Below are 27,500 nucleotides of genomic sequence, written 5' to 3'. Positions count from 1 at the left end.
AAAGAAGAGGAAATGACACAGGATGATGGCTGTACCTGACAGATGATCAGCTAGTCGCTAAGAAAAAATTAAAATACCTCGGGTAAAATAAACTTTTCCAAGGAAGTGATGTCCTAGTGAGCCTCACCAGTGATTTACAGTACATGTTATTTTATTTTAAGGGGGGTGAGGAAGGGGTTGGGGGGCAAGAGCCGCAAGACAAATACAAGTTGATAGTTTGGTGCAACTTTGGCTTGTTATCTACCCGTCATGATTCCTCTTTGGTGTGTGATCTACACTTTATATTGCAATGTACGTGTTATGAATCTCTTGTATGCAATCTACACTTTATGTTGTGATATATAACAAGAAAAGTTGTACTATTCAAGAACAAGGAAAACGCTTGTCCTAGTTTCGAGAGAAAATGTCTGGTTAGAGTCTGAAGCATGAGTGGAATGTCTGTTCATGTGTCAAAGTTCAAAGAAGAGACTGTGAGGCACTTCACCCAATTACTCAGACAGAAGTCACTAAAGGCTCAATAATCCATTCCGACGACAGGCCAGCTTACTCTAACTTAAACCAACTCATATTTCATCATTTTCCCGTAAATCATCAGCAATATTACGCCGATTCTAACATCAGAGCTTATACTCAAGGAATTGAAAGATCCTACCTTGATGCGAAAATTCGTATATTGAAAACAATGTGAGGCATCAAAGAGCATTTCAGTCTCACCTAGACTACTTCTGTTGGTGGATGATGAGAAAAGAAGCTCCTGGCCTCTACTTAACATTTTAAGCCGATGTACTGTACGTGCTGTTCATCGCTAGAATATGAATAAAAAAACATTTTTTAATATTTCAATTACATTTTCTCTATGCTATATATCACTCCAAAAAAAAAATAAATAAATAAAAAATTTGTACGGTGTAGGTAATTTTTCCTTGTGAATAACAAGCCAAAGTACAGTGTAGATATTTTTTCCCTTTAGATAACAAGCCAAAGTAGCACCGATAATTTTTACTGTTTCCTTTCTTTGTCTTCATCAATAAATAACATGTGAAAACCATACCGCAGAAACCGTACAAACACAGACCGCAGAAACAAGCACATAAGATATCTTCGACGCACTGAAATAAAAACTTTCAATTTTTACTTTCATGAAATAATTAGAAATCTAATATTGGTTATGTTAACATGAAATCTCGAGGATACTTTGTTTCCAGAGACTTTAAGGCCGCGTCCACACTGTTTCATACACCTGTCTGAAGTCAGAGTGCGTCATTACTGGCGTCAGTCAGTCCAGTGAGTGACTGTGACTCGTCCACGGGAAACTAATCCCGTCAGACGTTGGGAGCGTTGTTGCCACTATTCATGTGGCAACAACGTTCAAGCAATGTGGCAAGCGTCTAACGGAAGGATATTTAGCAGCTCTGATTACTTTCCCAAGGACGGACTGACGCCAGTCATGACGCATTCTGTGTCTAGACTAAACCCAGCCCTGGAAAGCTATGAACTCGGATTTTTCATAATAAGAACAGTAACAGTAAAGAACAGAAGAAAAGAAGAAGAGGAGGAGGAGGAGGAGGAAGGGAAAGAGAAAGAGGAGGAGGAGGAGGAGGAGGAGGAGGAGGAGGAGGAGAAGGAGGAAAGAAAAAAAGAGATGATAATGACAAAAAAAAAAAAAGTACGAACAACTAGTGGGTGGGGACGAAGCACTGTAGCATCGATGAGACCAAACTCTGAGTAATGAGTTTCAACTTTCTCCACCCGATGACCGCGTCCCCTGCGAGCCCCGGCCATTCTTAAGGGAACAGCAGTTTTGGCGGAGGCGACACGTGTAATCCGGTAATGGTACGGCCTCTGGGAACGCACTTTCGTCCTGCCGTCCCTGACCTCTCCTCGCCTGCTGCTCATCAAACTACCGCAGATTAGGACAACTTGGTCTTCCTTTTCTCTTTTCTCCCTCACTCGAAAGTACTTGCAAAGGAATGTACAGTAAGTTGGTGTTGTGATTGGTTAGTTGACTGACGGGGAGAGAGAGAGAGAGGAGGATAGCGCACATCAAAATATCAAACAATAAGCAGTGTGAAAGGATGCAATAATGTTAAGAGTGAAACTTGAAGGTGGAAATAAAGTAGATGTAACCGTAAAAACGAGCTCGTATAAGACTTTTTTTTTTTTTAACTGTGTAAAGGCGTCCCTTAATTAGACACTTACTCTCGTTTCATATGAATTACTGGTAGTTCATTTTACCTAATATATTTTGTCACATTATTTTTTTTATCTGATTATTTATTTTTTTAGCGCTAGGCGGATACGTCCCACTATGGAGAGCTGCCAAGTGCCTGACTACTTGATTCTCTGATCCTGAAGCGGCCTGTTGTGCCCATCAGATGTGTTCGCAAGTTATGAATTATATATTTCGCTACAGCATCGAGGTTATACGGCGTCACGTAGGATTAGAACAGAACACAACCTCCTGCACTGAATATGTTATCAAGTGAGGGTGACAGAGCGCCCCCACATTCAGAAACATTTTGCTTTGTCACCACATTTTTTTCAAGGCCACAGAGATGATTAGCCTGGTTCTCATGATCGTTTCTCCTTTTAATAATGTAGAACCAGATAAACAGCCTTAAAAATCCGTGTCACTTCAACTGCAGCCTTTTGAAAGTGGTCGGGGTGTGGTCAGAAGTGTTTCAGAATATAGCGGAGGGTCCCGTCCTCACCCTGTCCCTCACCGCTCCCTCTCCTGTCATCCACCCCTTTAGTAAATGATCCAAGGGAAGAGTAATGATACCTTCAAAATCACGCGTCGACACTGACAAGCTTCCTGGATGTGAAAGGGCAGGAAACATACGTAAACTATGTGTAGGTATAACCACGAGTTATTTACTTGTAACATATCAGTGTTAAATGTGTATCTTTGAACAGGTTTTTCTCTTTCCATCATCCACGAAGTAATGACCGTATTGAGAGAGAGAGAGAGAGAGAGAGAGAGAGAGAGAGAGAGAGAGAGAGAGAGAGAGAGAGAGAGAGAGAGAGTGTGTGTGTGTGTGTGTGTGTGTCGTTCAGTCGTACATTTATTTCAAGACTAAAAACAGACACAACACAGATCAACAACCACGCATCAATCCCACCAGCCAAGTCCCTTCTCGCCTTACGCACGGGACACCTGCCGCGCGCAACCTGGAGGCCTCATCACAATCCAGCAACGAGTACACCCGAGGCGCCTGGTGAGGGAGGCGGGAAAGTCTTCATCACCTGCCCGCCCCCCGTCCCGGATTACCCCCTCTCCCGCACCCTAAATTATCCCCTGCTCGTCCTCACACCTGCCTTTTGGACTACCAGGTGTCGATCACTTAATCAACCGCTCCTTCTCTCTCTCCTCTAACCACAAATCAGCACAGCACAGCACAGCACAGCTCTTAGGGAGCATGTGAGTGTTCAAGGTCCTCCTTCGCTCATTGTTTGTGTGGCCGTGCTTGCATGCAGTGTTCTCGTGTCTCATGGAGAGAGATGCTTTCGTGAAATGATGTTGGTGGAAAATTATGTCTTCGTGTGGTGGTCTGGTGGTCCCTGATGATGATGATGATGGTAATTGCACTAAAAGGATATAATAATGTCCTGTATCCCTCCCAACGAAAATGGAAACAGAAAAACCAATGAAATCGTCAGTGGAATTTTAATCCTTAAAGTCAACAGTTTTTGTGTGTGTTTAAGGACACCACAACTCTCGATGCCAATTTTGAGACCCCAAAGTCAACTTAAAGTCACCTGGGACGGGATGATCCACACGCACGCCCTCACGCAGGTGACAAGGCGACGGCCAGGTGTTGAGCAGGTGGTAGCTGGCCTGCCCACTATATAGCGTCACTGCGGGGGCGTATGTGACAGTCACGGTTCACACGCATGACCACGCACACGTACTGCAAGCACAGCTAGCAAGAATGAGAAGATTGGTGTTCCTGGTAGTGTTCAGCCTCGTCACGTCACACACAGTAGCTGACGATGTCCTGACGTGGCTGCTTTCCCACCCACTACAAAATGGAGCCGGTGGCCGTCATAACGCTCGTGACCTGAGTGCTGCCAAAGGCTCCCCTTCGCCTTCCCTGTACGACCCCTACCAGCACTTCGTAAGTATCTCTTAGCAGGTGACGATTTGTATGTACTAGCCGTAAGCAGTCTATTGTCGCAATACTGTATTGGAGAGAGAGAGAAAAAAAATTAATGTGCTGCATAACTGAACACTTCAGTAATTGATGTTATGTTTCAGCGTCTGTGTAACAGTGACCGAGCCTGTGAGCGTCGCGAGTTCTGTGACCAGCACTACGGTGTGTGCAGGGAGAAGCTCGGGACGGGACAGTCCTGTCGCCGTGACTCCATGTGTGCCCGGGACTTGGACTGCATGTTCGGAGAGTGCCAGCAGCGCGTAGAGCCAGGTCGAGAAGGGGCAAGATGTCGCAGGGAAAGGGATTGCGGCCCCGACATGTGCTGTGCGCGGCGCAATGGTGAACATATCTGTCAGCGACGGCTGCCGCTCGGCCACAAGTGTTTCGTGCCAGAGGGCGGCCTCGAGTACGCCATCAACGAGCGATGCCCCTGCCAGTCAGGACTCATCTGTAAATACACCAGCCCAAAGCCTCCACCCAGCGACCCAGCAATGGTCTGGGCAACTTACGAGAACATGAGGTGCGTTCCTCCATCTCACAGCCCACACACAAGTGGCTGACTTGAGGGAGCACAAGCTGAAAACTGAATGAAATACGCCTGATGGCTCCTCACGAGGATATCAGCAACGGATCCAGCCGAGGAGAGGCACCAGTCACAGTCTGACTTTGCAGCAGGTCATGCCCCGCACGGTAAGGGGAGTTACGGCCTGACCGTGGGCACTCACAACGCTCCAGGCCGACGCATAGCCAATGAGGTCCAAATGACGGCCAGATGAGCTCAAGGTGAAGGAGGAGTCCAGCCAACCAGTCACAGCACGCCAGCACGACGCACACTCCCTCGAGGAGCGACAACGCCAGGTGTGAGACAGGTTACGGAACGAGTTTGATAATGCAAAATACAAATGCAAAATCATGGTTATTGTATTATTAACACACACACACACACACACACACACACACGAGAAAAAAAAAACAGCATGAAGATGCTGGGAATAATTTAGCAAGACTATTTGTTATGAAAGGTGTTAACAGTGTACCCTTGCCATCAGAGAAAAGGAGCAGTTTATTTGAAAACAAATAAATACACATTCAAATCCAAATTCTTTCAATAACGTATTCATATACATTTTTCTTTCCCTGATAAAATACGATATCTAAAATGGGTACTGTTTGGCTAGTTCATATATTTTATCTCTGATCCTCAAATACACTTGTAAAGCATTAAAAAAAAAAAAAACAGAAGCACATAAAACAACATAGTAGGGAGTGTAGAAACAGACGATAGGATGCGTACTAATGAGAATCAGCTGAAACAAAGAAAAATAATAAATCAAATTAAATAAACTACGATACAACAACAACAATAATAACAACAACAACAGCAATAATAATAATAATAATAATAATAATAATAAATAAATAAATAAATAAATAAATAAATAAACAAATAAAATGAATAAATACATGAATAATAAAAACGTTCCATTACTGAAATCCTCTCCATGGTGCATTATTAAATGTACGTAGCATAAATAATACAAACACCAAAACTTGCTTGTTGAAATGTATCACAAGAATCAAGGGCGACTTTGACAAGTGAATCTTCGCACGACACAACATGAGTCCTGCTGGTGAGCATCTGGCTACAGTGAATAACAGCGCGCCACAGTCCGCACACGCCTACACACATTCACAATTACATAAGGACATACGAAAATAAAGGAAAGCTGAAATAAAACGTCAGGCATACACGTGACAGTCCTTGCTGAAACATATCTACCCTTTTTCTTCTTTTTCTCCTAGTCATTTAAAGTTCCTTAATGACTCGGCACTAACAGCCTGAGACTGTCCTATTTGATAATTAGTTCCTTACTATGTCTTTTCTAAACCTAATTTGATGAACTGAACCCCTTGGTATTCCTTGTCTTATTCTAATTACCTACCCAGATTACTTTCGTCACCCTTATTGTCATCTACACGACTTAAATACCCTCCTCTACCAATAAGTGTGCTCGACTACTGACACCATTGTAGGTTAAAAAGAACTTTGTGATATGTACCTTGAAAAAGTGTTGATGACAGTGGAGAAAACAAACAATTACAGAACTTACATTGAATGACTCCACATGCGTTACACCCCTCTTAACTGTTGCTGTGGCACTGCTCCCACTCTGCGATTTCTGCTAGAGTTGCCAAAAGTCTTCCAGCAGTTAATAGTTCCCTAATATTCTGTCAAAAAATCGTTTTTTTTTCACAATATCTCCCTGCACATACTGAGTTCTCGCCATCACGCAGCGCTTAAAGGTACATTTATTATCATCATTATTTACACTTATATGAAACTCTCTCTCTCTCTCTCTCTCTCTCTCTCTCTCTCTCTCTCTCTCTCTCTCTCTCTCTCTCTCTCTCTCTCTCTCTCTCTCTCTCTCTATATATATATATATATATATATATATATATATATATATATATACAAATCAAAATCTGCCCTCTCACACATTAAAAAAAAAAAGTATTTAAATGCTAAATTATCCTATTCACTATTATCTTTTCTATGGGGTAAATTTCCTTAAAAAGGGAAATTTCCTTATATCTGACAACACTAAACCCAGCCTGTTCATTCAAGGATGTTCTTTAAATTCCTTGTCCCCCTCTTTGGTTCATATTAGCACGAAAAGAAAACAAAAAATATTAATTGCATTAGAAAGCTGTATAATAAACATTTCGTATAATTATTCCGGGGAATGTTACCAAATAAAGGAAAAAACTAAGTCATGCAAAATAATGATATATATTTTCCTTATTATTCCGGTTTTACAATTTCTTTCTTTCTGATTTTTGGTTTTGACAGAGCCGAACCGAAGCTGCAAAGCGGCTGATCAGTGTCACAACAACAGCCATGGAGCAAGGTATTCGTCGACGATTCCGAGGTAAATAGTGTACTCGTTTTTTGACGACTGTCATTAATTCCTTTACGTTATTCATCTCACACGTGTTCATAAGCCCACAATGGTGTGAGCAGCCGAGCGCAATAATGGGTAGAGGAGGGTAATTGAGAGTGTCTGGCTTGAGGCACTCTGGGTTATCAGTCAAGCAGGATGTGTGTGGTGTCCTGAGAAGACACGCTTGTGAAGGACGCCACTTATTCTCATGATGCATTTTGAATAAACAGTCTCGCTAGTCTGTCAGTTTTATTGTGGAATTATTGTTGAGTTTTACGTCATGTATAAAATGTCAATACTTGCGCTTGTTTACAGGCCCTTGAGGTGTGTGTGTGTGTGAGAGAGAGAGAGAGAGAGAGAGAGAGAGAGAGCACTCCTTGCCTTTTTGATGCTGTGGTAAATTCAGGTTTATATCTATTCGGATAAAAGGAAAGGTTAATTATCAAAGCGAACCTATATCTCTAGTAATATCTAAGGAAAGAAAGAAAGCCTCCTGGCATAATGGTTGTATTTAGTTACAAATTACATTTCAGGTTTAAAAGGGTGGAAATTGAAAGGAGAACAGTTTGAGGCAGTAGCAACTGTCATACTGCGAGTCCCTGGCTACTTCATACTTGACTACTGGTACCAAGATGACGTTCAGAACTGCATTCCGCGGTCACTGGCTTGGGCAGACGTGGTATCATCAGGGTTTGCTATATTTGGTAAGTTTTCACACTAAATAGAACCTTAAATTCCATTGCAAAAGCACTTACATGGTTGTACATGCATGTACACAAATGTGAACCGAACAGAAAAGACAAGGTGCAGGGAATTGCATGTCTTGTAACATAGATAGTGTTCAAGAAGGAAAAGGAAAATAGTGATGCAATCAAAGAGATTACAAATCATGGGACATTTCCTATAAACTTCTATCTGTACATCATGTACAGTACTATTTGTTTACTAGTATTTTTGTAATATATACTTAGTTACTTTAACTTGATACCACCTTAAACTGGCAGCGGTGATCCAGGGTGTTCTGGTGCTGCTTCTGCCTTTGGAGCAGCTGGTCAGCCTCTACATGCACTACCTCACCATTGCTGTCCTTGCTGCTGCTGATACATTCTCCAATTACTATATAGAAGGAGAAAAACGCCTGGTGAATCAATGGCCAGATTATGGTACAGTCAGCTTTCAGGTATGAAAATTCATATTGCCTTACTTACTGATTAACTTGTATTACGATTATTATTTTAGTCGTTGTTAAAGTCCCTTACTAAAATATACATACAACTGGCCATTGGCACATTACAGAAAGGCAGCAGTTATATGTTGTCATGGAAATCAGTTACTGAGGTTTTTTGTTTGACATTTATTTTGTTTGGTCAGGTCAGAAGTGATGTCTGTTCTGCCTGCTTCATATTCTGCTTGGCAGGCCCCCATTGCCATCTTATAAATGTTTTGGTTTCCATTAACCCAACATAAACCAGCCCAACTCACTTCCTAATGGAGAAATAATCTTGGATAACATCACCACACTCATCCAATCAGTATGTGCCAAACCAGTCAATCAAGATCTATAACAAGACAAGCAATCACTGGTTTCCAATAATGCAATTGCTCAGATACAATTAAATTATTTTTAGATCTAAATGAAAAAAAAAAAAATCTCAACTTCCTGTTATATTGTTTTATTATTTTTGAACTTAAGAAAATCAAATAAAGAATTAAAATCAAATAGGTACATAATAACATACCAAGTTTTCTTCATTGGGCAGTGAGGATCTTGGTTTTGTAGGTTGCTGTTTGTTTACTTAGTTTCAAGACTTAACAGAATGCCTGTAGTATCTTATTGCAGAAGTTTTCATTGGTTATTACAGAACATTTTAAGTTTCTTTTTCTTGTTTCAGGGATTTTCAAATATGCTGATGTTGCAAAAGTCATTATTTGACCCCCACAATGATGTTGAAACTCTCTTCCTAAGGCAACAAGTGGCTGCCATAGTTTTCCATACACTTGTGGCTACACTTGTAACATTTTTCCTCGACTTAGAATGCAATAAAGATAAGGTAAGACTTCTTGATGTTGCTTATTTTGGTCCAGCTAAAATAATGATTTTGTTCTTGATACCTGTATTAATATTTTTTTAAATCCTTCCAAATTTTATAATTATGACTTCATGAGCAGTTAAATATTTCAGGGATCTTTATCAAAAAGTTGAATTGGGATCATATTCTGTCCATAACTGGTTCTAATATCATGATACAAGATTTATAAACCTAAACTTATGGCCAAATTACTTTTTTCCTCTAGATTCTTCTCCTGGTCTACCTTGTGCCAGTCTTTGCACGGTTGGCCAGTTTTCCAGTGACTGAACTTCATTTGACTCATAACTTTGCATCATGTTTTGTTATTTTCTTAACAGTCCAGTACATCTTCCTTTGTGTTCCTCATGTCTTTAGATTTTTAAAACAAATGTATTACACTCTAGCTGAGATGATTGAAATGTATGGGCTCTTGCGAGTATTAATTACCGTTTGGAGTCGCCTCTTTGTGCCCATCCAGTTGCTGATCTATTGGTTGATGCTTTTCACCACCCAGCTATATAACCACTACCTTCCATCACACAACACAGCTGTTGCAACCAAACCTAACACAGTGCTCACAGCTGCAAGTGGCAGTATGACTGCTCCCTCACCTTCAGGAGGGAGTGGAGCTCCCTCAGGATCAGGGACAACTCCCACAGTGATGAGCACAAATCCAAGTGAGATGTGGTACTTGGTGATAGTGCAGAGTGCTGCTGAGGTCTGTTACACCCCACTTATGTTGGCTGGGACCTGTGTGGCAGTCTCATATGCCTCACGGATTATTTTATCCCTCACAAGAGCATATGCTGCTGGGCCTGGGGCAGCACCTCTCCCTGATGACTTAGTGCACTCAGGTTGGACAGAAGGAGCTGCAATGGCTCTGCTGGCTGTACAGACCTCTCTTCTGAACATGGCCATACCAGAACGGCTGGCAGTATTGTCAATTATCATGCTCATAGTTGTGTCATCACTTGTTCAGAATATGTATGAAATAGTGGAACCCATAGTATTGGCTCTTAGTGCCCAGGGTGTGGCATCCATATATAGGCATTGTAGAGCAGTGTCTGCTTGTCTCCTACTCCTCCTCCTGTCAATGTACATGGTGTACATGTTCACTCGGATCTTTGAGCAGTACTTCTGGCTTCTGCTTGTTGTGTCAACCAGTATTATGACATCAGTCCAAGTATTAGGCTTATTAGCCACATACATTCTTCTCACCTGGGATACAGTATGTGCTCAGCCTTGGCCTGGCTTAGATGATCTAGTCTACTACACTAGAGCCACAACCAGGGTATTTGAATTTATTGTAGCTGTTTTTGTAGTTGGTGCTGGTGTGAAGGAATCTATTACAGGGCAGTGGTCATGGATCAATGCTGTGGTGTTGCTCATTCACTGTTACTTCAATGTATGGCAACGCTTGCAACAAGGATGGAAAAGTTTTCTACTGAGATTAGAAGCTGCTAAAAAGATTTCTGCTCTGCCAGAAGCAACTCCAGCTCAGCTAAAGATATATAATGATGTTTGTGCTATTTGCTATGCAGAAATGACTTCAGCCAGAATTACTCATTGTAAACACCTCTTCCATGGTTCCTGTTTGCGTAAATGGCTGTATGTACAAGACAAGTGTCCTATGTGCCATGCAGCAATCACACTTAATAATCCAGAACTCAGCCCTCCTGCAGCTGAAGATGTTCCGCCACCCGCAGAAGGTATAGAGACAGAGATAGGAGCAAACATTCCACTTCCTGATGAAGGAGAAAGTGGAGAGCTCAGTCTGTAAATAAAAACTGTGATTTGTAAAATAGCAATCACAGTGTAGAGCTGTGTTGTGTGATCATCAATTGAGAAACTGATGATCAAACCTAAAGATTAAATGCTTGTCATTACAGATGATGTTAAAAGATATTGTAGGAAGTCACTTAATAGAGGATATAATCAATTATTGATGTGGTGAAAGGTATTTATGGGATGGTCATGTGCATTATTACACATAGTAGAAGTTTTCAAGATTATGATAATTTTATTTTTTTGTAAAAATTAATTTATTTGTGTTTTTATGTAAATGTTATATACTTTTCATTCTCATGATAGTGATATAATCTGGTTAATTTTATCAAAATAGTTTTTAAGTGTTGTAAAGTGTTTTGTTTTTGTAAGTGTTTTGTAAAAATAATGTGATTTCTGGGATCATCTTCCATAGATTCACAAACCAGTACGTACCTGACATTGCTATTTGTAGGAGCAAGGTAGTTTAAGGAGTGATTAGAACTGTGTAAGATTTCACCTTCAAGTATTTGAGGGAGCTTCCTCTTCATATTTTATTAATGAGAATTTTATTGCAGGAAATTTTATTGAATTTCATATATATATATATATATATATATATATATATATATATATATATATATATATATATATATATATATATATATATATATATATATATAATGTCTTTGAGTAGTCACATACTCACTTAAATAAAAAATCAAGTAATTCTAAGTTGGAAATATCCTATAGTTAAATGCTTTTAATGCCTTGGTTTAGAAGTCACTGGACATTTAAATGTGAATGTGCATCACATATCAAGATTTCCTTAAATAAAGATCAAATGAAATTCAAGAACATGGTGTTTTGTTGTTCAAACAAACTCCATGTGGCTGGAGTGATCAGCTGAATGTCACAATACAAGACTTTACAGCCACTTTGCCATTGATGTGCATTCATATTTAAATATTTTGTAACTTCTAAACCATGGTGCTGAGAAAATTTGACCATGGAATATTTCTGACTTTGCATGAACTGATCTTTCATTTCTGTGAATATACTCATGTAACAGACCGTGTGTGTGTGTGTGTGTGTGTGTGTGTGTGTGTGTGTGTGTGTGTGTGTGTGTGTGTGTGTGTGTGTTTGTGTGTGTGTGTACAGTCAGTGACATTCACAATTGGAACTCCCACCGATGTGGGTGTCACATTGCACAAACTGGCAACTCGCCCTTCTTGATCTGAAAAAAATCTGCTGGGAGAAAATAACTACATAGCAACTTAGATTAGCCCCTCATGTGTTTTTGAAAACATGGAATAACATATTCAGTGTTTGACATATTGACATAAGGGAGAGGTATCTTTTATGACCACTCCTAGCTTCAGCTAACAAAATGGCTGTGTTTATTTTAAACAAAGTGTTTATGGGGTGATGTGTGATGCTCGGAAAATATACAAGCCATGATTACACAGTATGAGTGTTAGAGTTTCACTAGAATGGTGAAAGAAATTGAAAAATACATCACATAACTACTGGCAATGAAAAGATTGTGAGTGCATTGGTGAAGAAATGGTGCAATGAGGGATGCAAGGATGTGCCTCACCACAAATATGGTGGTGGGCTGTCCCAAAATGATTGACATCACCTTACATGGTATCAAGAGACAGTTAAAGGTATATCCTCAGCTTACAGCAAAGCAACAAAAAAAAAAAAAAACATTTTGGGATAGCCCACCACCATGTTTATGGTGAGGCACATCCTTGGCCTGTATTTTCCAGGCATCACACATCACCTCAGTAAAACACTGTTTAAAATAAACACAGCCATTTTATTGGCTGAAGATAGGAGTGGTCATAAAAGATACCTCTCCCTTATGTCAATATGTCAAACACTGAATCTGTTGTTCCATGTTTTCAAAAACACATGAGGGGCTAATCCAATTTGCTATGTAGTTTTCTCCAGACAGATTTTTTTTCAGACCAAGAAGGAGCAAGTTGCTAGTTTGTACAATGTGAATATATATATATATATATATATATATATATATATATATATATATATATATATATATATATATATATATATATATATATATATATATATATATATATATGTTTATGGGTATTTCATGTACTTTATGCTGAGAAGCTGTATAAACTGCTAAGCCACAGCCACACATCACCTGAATTTAGTATTGAGAAGAATTTTGATTCTGGATGTATGCAGTTCTGTGTGCATGCATTTTCTTATATTAGGATCACTTCATCGTTAATAGGATTTCCAATGTAACATACTGTCAAAGTAATTATTGGGATATAAAAAACCTGATAAGGAGAGAAACGATGTTTGAGAGCGTGAAACCCAAGAGGCCAAGATGGTATTGATGTCTGAAACAATTCCTTACTGGTACTTCCTGGTGGCAACTTTTGATCTGCACTTCTATACATTATGCTTCCTATTAGTACAGCTTGCCTTAAGAAACTCACAGTTTGTCATGAATAAGCTTGTCTTTATTAAGCAGAGATCCTATTATGCAACTATAGTTCATCTGTATTTCATGTCTTTCTTCTATTCTTTCCTGTTCTTGCCACACAAACCCTTTAAGCAAATAAGGACGGAGAGGCTGCTGCAAATCACTTCTCCCCATATGGGAATGTTTTTATATTTTCAAAGAAATTGCTCTATTTCCATAATTAATTTCACAGTTCTAAATGAGTTAATTGCTTTAAATTTAAGAGCATCCCCTTCATCCATTCTTTCTCTTTCATCTTTCACAAACCCAGAGTCTCTGGGTCCATGTGGTTTTTCTGTGGTGATGTGATCAAGCAGAGTAACTTTCTTTCTGTGGCAGAAATGTGTTCACAACACTACACAGTACATATTTACATGGTGAGCAGCTATTCCACTCCACATTCCTCACTGGTGATTGGTATTTCATCACATTTTCACATTGGTCCCAAAATTTATCACTTGACCTCCCTTACATTTACTTATATCAAGAGCAGGCTTATGAGGAGTTGAAGGCACTGGCTTCAGAAAGTCTAGCTCTGAATCAGATGCTGAAAAGAAAAAAATAACATCTTACCACCTATTGAAAATCTGCCAGGAGATACACAGTTTAAACATCGCTAACAATGAAACTTCTGCAGTGACTCTACTTTCTTCCCAGTCAATAATGACAGATGCTTCCTTTCCTTCTCACATTTTTTCTTAAGGAATTCCAGTTCTTGACATTTTCACAATCTTCAAAGTAGAAGAGATCCATCTGCCTCAGAGGAGCACTGCAACTGTGTGGGTCAAGTTGCAGTCCTTGTTTATTTTCAGAATTTCTGACTGGGGATTATGGACCTGTGATAGCTGCTTACATCTTGGAAATGTGCCATATTATGTTTTAATAGGCTGCCTCAATATTTTTTTCTTTTTTTCTGCATACTCCTGTCTTTGCAAACTACATGAATCTCTCTCTCTCTCTCTCTCTCTCTCTCTCTCTCTCTCTCTCTCTCTCTCTCTCTCTCTCTCTCTCTCTCTCTCCTTTACTGCACATTTTCCCCTGGATTTTGTCTCCCCAGCATTTGGTTGAAGCCGAGTCATTAATCCTGCACCAAAGGGTTCCTTGTCATTACTCTATTATCACACACCACCTACTTGAAAATGACATGTGTACACATGTTGTTTCCTGCTTGCAACCATGAATATTTTGGACTGCTCACAAGACACACACTGTCTTAGGGAAAATTATGTAAGTACCATGGTGTTGTGTGGCATCTTAGACTAGTTGGTGGCCATGATTTGAATACAAGTGTGAGAATCTATTAAGAACTGTATATTTGTAATTTATTTCAGTCATAGGTATAGATCATGCCATGTTTGCATCTTTTAGGACCTGTATCCTACAAAATATGATGTTCAATGCCCTTTCCACTGATGGCAAGAAACTGTGATATTGGTGAAGTGGAGTATGGAATACACAAAATTCTGCAGAAGATAGCTGGATGTGGGGGAAAGCTTTAGATATGTTTTAGTTGTTGCAAAAGAAAGAAAAATGTCTTTCCAAAACTTTAAGACTTATTCCAGCTTTACAAATGTGTATGTCACACACAAACTTGTAATATTGCTGACTGAATGTTCTCAGTGAGACAACTTAATCATCATAAAAGGTGAACAGAGGAAGGTGTCACCCCACATCACTATGTTGTGCAGAATTACTATTGTAAGGAGATTCTATTACAGTATTTCATATTTTTATCATTGTACAGTATACTTTAACAATATTATGCCCACCTGGGAAACTGAAGTTAATTGCCAAAATCATTGAGCATAAATTGCCAACAATAAAATCTGCCCTCCATAAAAGGTTTTATTAGTACTTTTCTGTTGAAGTGTAAGTATCCATGCTGCTGCATAAAATTTGCATATTGGATACTTTTTGTTTTCATACATCTGATCTCCCAAAGAAATTAAATTGTACCATTGTTGTCATTTTTCTGGAGCATTACCTCCTCCTCTGGGCTCTGGCTGACATTGTAGTGTCATGTGGCACAATGAGCAGCCAAGTCTTCAGCAGTCTCCTCCATGGTCCTGGGTTCTTCCTGTAATGATGTACTTAACTTCATGACAGTTTGAGAAAGCAGACTCATGATTTCTTTCTTATAGATGTATAGTAAAATCCCTCTTATCCGGCATCAATGGGACCGCCGACATGCCGGATACTTGAATAGAAGTGAAATTATGTCCACAATCACCACCCTACACTCACGCATCTTACCATAACAAAGATCAGCTGATCTGATCAGCTGCTTAAGTGTAAGCACAACACGCTTCCTCTTTTCTACAACTTTAGGCATGATGAAGGCATCAGGCGATAAACAGTGCACACACGGGACTGAGCCACTGAGTAAACACAGTGCAGTGGGCCGCGGGTGGCGCGAAGCAGCAATTTTATGAGTACACATTGTTTTATTGATTTTAAGGCTCGGGGAAAAATGTGCCAGATACTTGAAGCTGCCAGATACACGAATGCCGGATGAGAGGGATTTTACTGTATTTAAAGGAAGCTACAGTTGTGTCCTTCAGCAGGGAGGCATTGCAACCAATGAAAACCTGGCCACAGAGAGACCTTAATCCACTAACTATCCAACTGTTTTTCTTGCTGATTGAACACTCCAGCTAAATAATATATGGCAGGGTACTGCTGATTGGGGAAAGTAACATGGTGATTCTTAGCCAATCAGGAAAGAGAAAAAATGGGTATACAGATGCCATATGATCACACCTGTCAGGTGGATGACTTTTTAAAGTTAAGTTTGAAGTTTTCCCTGAGATAATAGTAGTAGTAAGTAATATGTAATATAATGATGGTGTAAGATGGTACATACTAAATACCTGAACTGTAAAAAAAAATAATTTACCAACACTTTTCAACAGATGTTGAAAAGTCCAATATTTGTCAACAAACTAGTAAAGTGTAATCTCTGGTAAAATGTCATAATACAGTACTGCAGAGGTTAAGGGGAAAAACATGGGAGAAAAGTTTTTTTTTTTTTTTTAGTGGACAGTATTTTAATTGGCTCTTTTTGATGAACTGATGTGAACTTTTTTTTATTTTAGTATTATTAGCTTTATTAACAGGGTTTTGTTTTGGAGTAATCTGGAGAATTTTTATCTTACTGAATGATTTTTGCATCTGAAGCCAACTGTTCGTATGCCATTGGTACCAGCTTCATTGACGTAGCCAGCATGAAGTTATAATAACTTATTAAAACTCATTGTTCCCAGCTATGCATTTTTTTGTACAGTGTTGCCACGCTGGGTGAGCGAGGCAGCCTGGCTTCATGGTGGAATATTATGATGGTCACCTACATATATACACACATCTCTTCTCCTTTCTTTGCTTTTCTTTCCTCTTCCTTTCTCTCCACGGCGCCTTATGACTGCAGCGTTGCGGCACTTCCCCCTTTTTTTCAATTAATCAATCAATCAGATCTTTACTATGGTTTATCAACCTTTATTCAAGAGTTGGTGCTTCAAGATTGTTAAAACATCAGCATAGATAGTCCAGTCTGAAAGGAAGAATTTATTTTTTCTGCTATATCAGCATATATAGTCCAGTCTGAAAGGAAGAATTTATTTTTTCTGCTGTGAAATCAATATGAAGATAAGTCTCAGATGGAAGTGTATTAGGTCTATTTTCATCTTTATGTAAATCACAAAATTTTATGTCAAAAAGACATGGCATTGATTGTAAATTGTATGCTGATGATACGCAATTCTATTTGTCATTGTGTGATGTGGAAAATAATGAACCCAAGCTGATGAATAACATTATGGCAGACATGGCAAACTGGATGAATTTTAATAACTGAAACTGATAAAACTAATAAAACTGGATCTCTGGTTGTGGGGAAGAATGGTAACCTTAGAAGGTTGGATATCTCCAGCTTTCAGATAATAACAATACCATAATATCTTCCAAGTTACCCAAAACAAAACTTAATGAAGATCTGCTTGTCAAACTAGCAACAGAAAAGGAGCTGCTTGCATTTCACATCAACATCCCTTCTCACAACATAAAGTTTGATGAATTTATCCCCGTCCTAATATGTATGCAATGCTACAATTTAGGAGACCACCCTACTAATAAATGTCCCCCACCCAGAGAGTACAAGATCTGGTCTGAGTGTGGAAGCAAAGGCCACACATGGAAGAACTGTACATCTGCAAGAAAGAAATGCATCAATTGCGAGGAATCTCAACAGGATTTTGGCCAATAAGTGCCCAAAAAGAAAAGAAATTAAAGATAACAAAAGAAAAGAAAAGAAAAGCAACATCACATACAGCCAAGCAGCCAAAACAACGAACATTCATGCTCCACAAGCAACTGACCTGTTCCAGAAAGACACTGCTGCAACCATTCTCACCTGTATAATTCACGGGCACATTTGCAAAATGGCGCAACCTGGCACCTACAATGAAGAACTCAACAAAGTATTTAAACTCAACAAACTACCCACAGTAAATCCACTGGAGAATCCTCCCTCCAAAGATTTTATCAGCTTGGCAAAAATCCCTGATTCATAAATCAGTACAAGAGTCCAACAGGAAGAACAGGAAACATTGTCTCCATGTCAGCCATCACAGCAATTCGTTCACTTCGGAAGCACAGAAGGATACTCACCAGTTTGTAGTCAGGTCGGGTCCCTTCATCACTTTGTCAGTGAGGGAAGCACTGTTGTACTTCGCGGCACAATCAAACACAACCCTCACTTTATCTGGTTTGCTTGAGTTTAGGACCAGGTGATGAGGCAGGTACCAGATTACTCCTCATGGTCCTTCACGTTCAGGCGCTGGCACCGCCTTGGCATAACCTTTTAACAGCAGTTGTTCTATCTCTCCTGCATATCGTTGTCTGAGATCCAGATCCCTGGCGAGGCATCATTTCAGTCCCTTCAGACGTTTCTGCGCCATCTCAGTGTTGTTTGGCATAACTGGTTCTTCATCCCAAAATGGTATGGGTAACTTGTAATGTCCAGCTACTGTTCTGGTGCTGAATGTCCACATTTGCAATACTCTTCTGTCCTCCAGTGACATCGCTGAGCCCTCGCCCTCTGAATGCCAAGTGTCTTTGCCTTCCCAAATTTTTCGTACTAGGGATATCACCAGCCATTCGTGGGCTGTCACCATTCTTGCATCAGTGTAGGCAGCGGTGGGTTCTAGGCAAATGTAGCCTATTGGTTCATTGACGGTCCATCCAAAGCAGTACTGAATAGCAAATAGTGTACCCTCTGCTTTTGTTTGGATCTCCAGTGGTATCAATGCTTGTGGTGCGTCCAGCCCCATAAGAACTTCTACCTTGACAGTATCGTCTTCAGGAATCTTCCAATCTCGTGTTTCAATGCCACTGTTCCGCTGAGAGCTGGAGGGAGAGCCTTGATCACTGTGATTGGCAGTCATCTCGCAGCGTTTACCTCATCTGGAACTCTTTGGCATGATCTTCATTTCTGCAGTTCATAATGTTCATTGTAAGCAGTGCAGTTGGCCCGTCCGCTTCCACTAATTGTGCCCAGTACTCGGAGCAAAGGGTCCTGGTACTGCCTGGATCTATAAGTGCCTTCGTACGTACCAAGGCTGTTCCAGGCTCCTCTAACTGCAATTTCAACTTCTGGGAGGGCTACCTTTTCTCATCTTGATCGCAATAGTCAGTCGTCTCTATCCTCCTCCCTCCTATGCTTGTTGTGGGCTGCAGGTTTCCTAGGGGCATCAATGATCCTTTGTCTCTCTCACAATACATTTATCTCAGTGCGAAGGTCGTCCGTCTGCTGATCTGCCTCCCTTCTTACCCATGCACGGTCAGGTTCCTTCGTGTGATCAAGATGCAGCCACGGTGAGTGGTTCTCACCGCATCCCAGAATGTTACACGAGTTACGCATTCTACATTCTGCAGCTCTGTGTTAAGCCTTCAGACATTTAAAATACAGGCGTGATGTTAGTGCCCAGTGTATTCACATCTGCACTGACATTCCTTTAAATGTTTCACATTCCTGTTGGTGATGTGGTGTCATTTGATCCCTGTTCAAGCAAAGGGAACTTTTTGATCTGGATGTGTTACTCTGCTGCCCCAGGGCTGAAGCCTTTACTTGCCTTTCGTATGTTGTCGTCAGTCCAACTGTGTGTCTGCGTGGAGGGACGTCCTTATCCTCTCGCGTCAAGCTCGACGTGCTTCTGTTCCCCGATTTGGTATACAAGCAGCTGGGCCCTTGGTCTGTTTTTAATCTATTCACCATGAAGGATATAAACTTCTTAAACCCATCGAGACCAGGCTTCTTACCAACATGAGCATCTTGGTATCTGACTAGTTCGGTACAAAATGTGTGTTTATATATATATATATATATATATATATATATATATATATATATATATATATATATATATATATATATATATATATATATATATATATATATATACATACACACACACACAAACACACACCCATACACACACAGTGGAACCTCGGTTCTTGAACTTAATTCTTTCCTGAATCCGAAATGTTCGAAAACTGAAACTATTTTCCCATAGGAATAAATGTAGAATGGATTAATCCGTTTCCAGACACCAGTGTACATTGTCCTAGCGGCTTATGACAAAGACTTCCACAGCCAAGATGGCTGCTTCACACTATCTCCGGCTCACAAATTATTTATCCAGAAAGGATGTACTGAATAAACTTTGTGACACAGAACTCACCAGAAGATACTTTTTAGAACGATATAGTGAGGGAAGCCTTACAGAGGGACACATAGAGGAATAACACATATAATAGTAAAGAAATCGGTGATTTCTTTACTATCGTGATCGCGAGTGGCTTGATCGGAGGCGAAGGGCAGACCTATTTTGTCTTGTAACATAATTAATAGTGAGCGTTCTCACTGAACGTGTAAGTGAAAACGCGTGAATTATTCCTTTTTTGTACAATATTAAAAGAAACATGAAAATCTATATAGTTACTTTAAAAAAAAATTTTGTAAAGCGCACATACCTGTGTGGAGACCAGCGGAATCGCCGTCCAAGAGACGAGTGGGTGGTTCCATAATATGTGATAAATGGGAATTATAATAGTATTGTTGATATTTTCTTTGTCCTCATACTCACGAATGAAGATCGTGTTTGCTCTAGAAGCAATAACAGTTAAAAACAACCCCCTCATAACAAAACTAAACCTAACTTAACCTAAGTAACCTTTAAATTTGCTGTCAGCATTATAAATAATTTGCGGTGGATATGTATGGGGTTCAAATTATCCTTTAATTTTTCATGACCACTCTTGACCCTATTTTGGGAGCCAGCAAGTCAGTGGGCCTTTTTTATTTCTTATAAATTTTGCTGCCCTTAGACGGCGCCCTCTCTACATATGCATTTGCCATAGCCATGACGCATGTCATAACTTTATGAAGAATACGTATAAACCGAAGATTAAGCCTTGACATGTATAAAGTTTTTTTTTTTTTTTTTTTTTTTTTTTTTTTTTTTTTTTTTTTTGTCTAAAAGCATGATCTTTATCTTCGAGCTTTCACAAGGTGTCATTATTTGCAGTTTCCATACCTAATATTACAATCAAATTTAGAAAGAGGCACTGGGGATAGTTTGCAATAAGAGAGAGAGAGAGAGAGAGAGAGAGAGAGAGAGAGAGAGAGAGAGAGAGAGAGAGAGAGAGAGAGAGAGAGAGACCCCTACTGAGCGTCCATCTTTCCTTAACATATCGAATTTTCTTAGGAGTTATAATTCAGTTTATATTTCCTCTATTTCGATAGAACAGAATTCAGCAGCATCAAGAAATCATGGCCACTAGATTGAACTTTTCTGCAGACAAGGCGGTCTAAGAATGTTCAGTCATTTCGGTCATAGGAATAGTTTTATGACAACATTCTTTTATAAGAGAATAACATTTGTTCTAAGGACTATTACAAGATTATATGAAGAATATCCAACATGCACACATAAAAAAAAAACTAATATAAGGACTATTACAAGATTATATGAAGAATATCCAACATGCACACTTAAAAAGGTACAATAAGGATTATTACAAGATACATGTACAAGGTTATATGAAGAATAACCAACATCCTCGTATGAAAAAAAAAAAAAAAAGTACTAAGGTAGAAAGAGCTTGCTTGTGGAAGAACCGCGTCTTCAATACGAAGAGTAATACCAACAGAGGCATAAGCACGGCCTTGGAGACGAGCATCATGTATTCAAATGGACACACGTCTCGATGTCGTTATTACGTCATCAAAACGTCTGGCCATACGATCAAATAAACGATGCACGACCCTATACGCTGGCATCGCCCTTTCTACTGAGTACCGATATGACTCCCTGTTCCACCCTTTCCCTGATGGCGGGTTACATCAGTGTGGGGCGAGGGCCGTCAATAGTGCCGCTCCTCAGGCTGAAGACCAACCAAGGTCTCGCTGGCCTCCCATAACTTCTTGCCCAAGCCATCATCAAGCACCAAGTCACAGCCAACTTTAGCCACCTGTGCAAAAATTGAGATTATTAATAATCAATGAGTGACATTTCTGCTCATCAATGCATCTACTGATTGCATTGGTTACCGCCACAGGTATGTACATGCACCATTTATCACAAACGCGTGTTCGGTGCTTTTTATCTACAATCCAGCACGAAAAAATGGATAATGGTTAAACATGCATGTATTTGAAATGTACGGTAAAGAATACTTCCCCAATGCGAGCACAACATATATATATTCATGAATTATCAAAACAGGTGAAAAACGAAACAAACACTTTTTTTATGACTATGCAAACCAATGCAAACCCATAAGGAGGATAGAAAGAGGCAGACATTCAACGCCACACACACACACACACACACACACACACACACACACACTCTCTCTCTCTCTCTCTCTCTCTCTCTCTCTCTCTCTCTCTCTCTCATTTCTAATCCACGAGGCTTACCTTCTAAACGTCGGTAGGAATCTCCGTGTCACCCGTCCGCTTTTCTCTTTTGCAAGTGCAATACATGTATTTCGCTGATAGCTTATTTATTCGTTTATTTATTTTATTTTCACATGTAAAAGAACACTTGTCTGTAAGCTACTAACGAGGGAATGGATGAAGAAAGTGAGTTTTGGAGACAGTGAAAAACATAAGACTTATCGCGTCCTTTTCAGAAATTACAGAAAAACCAGGAGTTCTGCGTTCTGTGGTTTCCTTTTACATTCCTGCTGAGTTCCTCGTTTGGCACATAGCATTGGAAAAACTCAGGGCGGAATCATTATCATCAGAGCGAGTAAGACATGACATTTGACTTGGACCATTTATGAATACGTAATAAAAAAGACTGGGTGACAGAACTGTGGCCTGTGAAACACCAATCTTAATAGGAACAGGGGAACAGAAACCATCTACCGCGTCAACAATAGAACGGCCAGAAAGGAAACCACTTGGCATGTAATTGTGATGACAGAGACAGCCATATCGAGCACTCAAACACGTCAACGGCACTGGGCTGCGTAGGATTACATCAACATGTCTACAGAGCCTTATAATGCAACATGTCATCTTTTAACAGCATTTACCCTTCATTTGTCTTTCTCGCTTTTACGTCCGGTTTCCCTAAGCTATTATGGCTAGGACCAAACTCCTCCTAAAGAAGGAGTTTGGTTGTGGCATTTAGGAACCGTTAGCCTGAGTTAGTCTTTCCTAACCTCGAACCGTGGCCAGAATTCGAACCTGTGTGCATGAAAAACCCTCGACCCTCAGAACATGAGTGGTTCCACTGCACCACGACGTCCCCACACTACATTGCAACGTAATCTTTTTTTTCTCAACAAGATCAACAGCTTTAATTCGCAATAAACATAGATAAACAAGATCTTGTCTGACTTAACACCACACACCTTACAGTTGTCGAAAAATTCGCCGTTGATTGTGGCAGTATCCTCAGACACCGCCAGGTGGATAATAGTCTGGGCGCCCTGCTCCGGTGTCTGCAACGAATCACAAAACATTAAACTTATATATATATATATATATATATATATATATATATATATATATATATATATATATATATATATATATATATATATATATATATATATATATATATATATATATATATATATATATATATATACACACACACACACACACACACACACACACACACACACAGATGCTTCCTGACTTACGAACAAGTTATGTTGCATGTGACCGCTTGTGAGTCGTGTTCGTCAGTCGTTATACTGAAAAATATTTTGGGTGCACAGTACCCTCTCGAGTTTCACAACTGCTTTCTTCCAAAGCCATAGTGCTAAATTCGAGAATCGCAAAATTCGGGGTATTGAAAACACTAAAATACACTTATTTATGCTAGCTAAATAGTCTAGCTTTGTGTGAATGTGTGTTTTGCCCCCTAATTCAGTGTGAGGTCAGTATGCGACAGTGCATCCTGATATTGATCAGGATTTTCTTGAGCCAGTTTCAGCCACACAGTTACATTACACCACACACCACAAGTGGCTACACAACAAACCATATCACACTCAGACACACCACATCAACCCACACCACACCCAGCCACACCACAACTAACATCGCATCTAACCACATCGCAACCCACATCTAACCCTCCACATCAGGCCACACACAACACTCAACCACACCAAATCACACCACACCACACATAGACAGCCACAACATGGACACAGAGCCACAATAGGCTCCACATCATACCAGCCAAACAAAAGCCCATACTAGACACTCAACAGTCCATATCACTCACAGCCACACCACATATTACTTGCATCACAAGAGCTACACAGCAACTCAATTCACTGTCATACCACATAGACTAGCACTATTCGGAAGTGTGTTTATTGCCTTCTCACTTGGTGTGACGTAATGGCGCGGCGCACATATCTGGATCTTCATCTTTATACTACAGTAGCCCCTGAGCCAGGCCTTTTATGTTCATATCTCCGGAAATTCATAACTCGAATGTTCGTAAATTGAAGACTTTATATATATATATATATATATATATATATATATATATATATATATATATATATATATATATATATATATATATATATATATATATATATATATATATATATATATATGGCTAATGCTAATTACGGAAGAACGAATAAATGCATATAAACACCAACCTTGCCTGCGAGATGTGCCCCGATGTTCAACAGATATTTCAAGACCAAGCCATCAGCCTTCTCAAATATTTCAGTAAGCACGAGACCTGGGCACAGAGAGTTCACAACAACCCCTGCAAAAAAATAAACTAATATGTATTATATATATATATATATATATATATATATATATATATATATATATATATATATATATATATATATATATATATATATATATATATATATATTATATATATATATATATATATATATATATATATATATATATATATATATATATATATATATATATATATATATATATATATATATATATATATATATACCCATACATATATATACCTCATCTAAGTATCCACATACATATTCACAGCAAAATACTTTACATTAAGTGAATCAGTTTTTCCTCATATCATGCAGGGGTTCAGTGTTCGGATGTACGTGCATGTATAGCTTAGGAACAACAGTCGACCTTACCAGAATCCTTCAGCATCGCTGCCAGCTGACGGGTAAAGAGGATGTTGCAGGCCTTGGACTGACAGTATGCTTCGAAAGTCTTGAAACTCCCTTTGCGTTTGAAGTTTAAGTTCTGTTAAAGAAATTCATTGTGATTGTCAGTATTTCTGTATATGCTTTCCATAAGCGTTTAGATAATTACTTACATCAGGGCCTACAGAATTTGTTTTGTAGACCATGACTGATGCCACGTGCTCCTGTCTGCTTCACCAGGGATATCCGTGAGACTTAGCTGAGAGAGAGAGAGAGAGAGAGAGAGAGAGAGAGAGAGAGAGAGAGAGAGAGAGAGAGAGAGAGAGAGAGAGAGAGAGAGAGAGAGAGAGAGTGTGTGTGTGTGTGTGTGTGTGTGTGTGTGTGTGTGTGTGTGTGTGTGTGTGTGTGTGTGTGTGTGTGTGTGTGTGTGTGTGTGTGTGTGTGTGTGTGTGTGTGTATATATATATATATATATATATATATATATATATATATATATATATATATATATATATATATATACATACATAAAGAGGGTAAAGAGGGTGTTGCAGGCCTTGGTCTGATTGTATACTTCGAAAGTCTTGAAACTCCCTTTGCCTGTATATATATATATATATATATATATATATATATATATATATATATATATATATATATATATATATATATATATATATATATATATATATATATGTGAACTGTTCATGTTGACAAGTAGTTGGGTTTAGGAAGGGGGATAAAAACCCAACCCATATATATATATATATATATATATATATATATATATATATATATATATATATATATATATATATATATATATATATATAAAATGGTGACAGCATAACTTAGTAATATTCTCTCTCTCTCTCTCTCTCTCTCTCTCTCTCTCTCTCTCTCTCTCTCTCTCTCTCTCTCTCTCTCTCTCTCTCAGCTGCAACCTCCCCGTGGACTTTGGCAGTGGCTGTGAGAGCAATCTCGCTATGACCGTACAGTTAACTTCATGAGACATTAAATTCTTAAAGGAGGAGACCTGCGCATCCAAACACTGCGCGGTGTTATAAAATCAAGGGATGGAAGGGGAGGATGTATAGGAAACTCACAGTCACCCTACGACGCGGTATGACTGTGTGACACAGAGCGAGGCAATGACTGCACAAATCTCTTACAAGTGTTCCTGCGGCTACCGCGGCATATGTGCAATGCTGTCACGTCTTCTGCTTATGTGTACAAACTTTCAGCGCACCCAGCATAAAAAAAATGGTAAATAAATACTACTGTAGTATATACAAAACTGTGAGATCTTGGATACATATAAATCTAATTACCTCAATATCCAGCGTCTTGACACTTCCGTGGGCCATGGAGGCGACCACCACCACTCTGCTGGGCTGGCTGTCCTTCAGCAGACCTGCAATGTCACACACAAGCCACTACTAGTAGCATAATTGTCATCTCCCCTATTACTGTCCTACACATACTTTTTACAAGTCATTTCTTGGCATACGTACGAAGGCAATGAGAGCTTGTATGACAAATGTACGTAGTATGAACACCTATGCAAGTGGTGTAAATTGCGAAGTAGTGCAATGGCTGAAAAGGAACACACTGAGATGGTATGGTCATGTTCAGATGATGGACAGCAATGACTGTGATGCGAGTGAAGCTGAAGATCCTAATAGGAAAAGAAAGTCGCTTGGAAGGTGGAATGATGAAATGAAGGAGTTTATTTGGGCTTCCACGCCTCAAGTCGACATTCGGGCACCAGGAATTACTGACATCGATATCTACTGTAAGGAAGCACAAAATGGAAGAGTTCAAACATTAACTGGGTTAGAGGACTCAATAAATTTGCCCTTGTCTACAACATATCAGTATGCAAACAATTTCCGGTAATAAGGAAATGTGATAATTCTAAGTTTATTGATACTACGAATGCTGAATATTCTAAGATTCTAACAAACTTGTCAAAAGTCAAGCTCAGTAAGGCAAATACGATAGCACACCAAGTGACCAGAGGGGCGGACCTCGCTATGAGCGACTTTGGCCCAGGCGGCATCGTCGAGGACCGGTGTCGTGCGAAATCTGAGCTGCGAAAATACTGGCGAGTCGGCCTTCTGCGCCCAAGAGTCTTGCATCCCATGTGCTCTGTGGGCCTATATAGGTGCTAATATGTTATTATTATTTTTTTTTTCTCTTTTAGCCTGCAAAATTATTCAATAACTACTTGAAAGCATTTTCTGTTGATATGAATTAATACAAATTTTAATAATCAAGGTATAAACACTATATAAAGATGTGGAAAAAGAGACAAACCTTGGGAACTAAATCTTGCGCTCCGTGTGTTCTTGTGGGTCTGGATAGGTGCTAA

At 39.4% G+C, this 27,500-nt stretch overlaps 3 protein-coding genes across 4 annotated transcripts in view; 2 read left to right on the top strand and 1 right to left on the bottom strand.

Moving 5' to 3' along the window:
- The first annotated feature begins 3,932 nt into the window (after window positions 1-3,932).
- On the top strand, window positions 3,933-5,104 carry LOC135103596 (dickkopf-related protein 3-like). The gene is made up of 2 exons (XM_064010069.1): window positions 3,933-4,118; window positions 4,259-5,104. The coding sequence occupies exons 1-2, from the start codon at window positions 3,933-3,935 to the stop codon at window positions 4,712-4,714; spliced, it is 642 nt and encodes a 213-aa protein (XP_063866139.1). The 3' UTR covers window positions 4,715-5,104.
- A 1,898-nt stretch (window positions 5,105-7,002) lies between these two features.
- Window positions 7,003-15,279, top strand: LOC135103587 (RING finger protein 145-like). Of its 2 annotated transcripts, XM_064010050.1 has the most exons (5): window positions 7,009-7,084; window positions 7,630-7,800; window positions 8,101-8,276; window positions 8,989-9,147; window positions 9,392-15,279. In XM_064010050.1, the coding sequence occupies exons 1-5, from the start codon at window positions 7,054-7,056 to the stop codon at window positions 10,943-10,945; spliced, it is 2,091 nt and encodes a 696-aa protein (XP_063866120.1). In that variant the 5' UTR covers window positions 7,009-7,053; the 3' UTR covers window positions 10,946-15,279. The 2 variants fall into 2 exon arrangements, with proteins under 2 accessions (XP_063866122.1, XP_063866120.1); XM_064010052.1 differs by lacking the exon at window positions 8,101-8,276 and having other exon boundaries at window positions 7,003-7,084.
- A 6,039-nt stretch (window positions 15,280-21,318) lies between these two features.
- LOC135103589 (retinol dehydrogenase 14-like) overlaps window positions 21,319-27,500 on the bottom strand; it is an 11,206-nt gene continuing 5,024 nt past the window's right edge. The window contains exons 5-9 of the mRNA XM_064010054.1: window positions 26,458-26,540; window positions 25,115-25,226; window positions 24,635-24,747; window positions 23,357-23,446; window positions 21,319-21,964 (exon numbers count right to left, since the gene is read on the bottom strand). Coding sequence (XP_063866124.1) covers window positions 21,857-21,964; window positions 23,357-23,446; window positions 24,635-24,747; window positions 25,115-25,226; window positions 26,458-26,540 — 506 coding nt within the window. The 3' untranslated portion in view covers window positions 21,319-21,856. The remainder of the gene's footprint in view (window positions 21,965-23,356; window positions 23,447-24,634; window positions 24,748-25,114; window positions 25,227-26,457; window positions 26,541-27,500) is intronic.

This window comes from Scylla paramamosain, chromosome 9, assembly GCF_035594125.1.
Source record: "Scylla paramamosain isolate STU-SP2022 chromosome 9, ASM3559412v1, whole genome shotgun sequence".
Lineage (NCBI taxonomy): Eukaryota > Metazoa > Arthropoda > Malacostraca > Decapoda > Portunidae > Scylla > Scylla paramamosain.
This window is presented reverse-complemented; position numbering and strand designations above follow the sequence as displayed.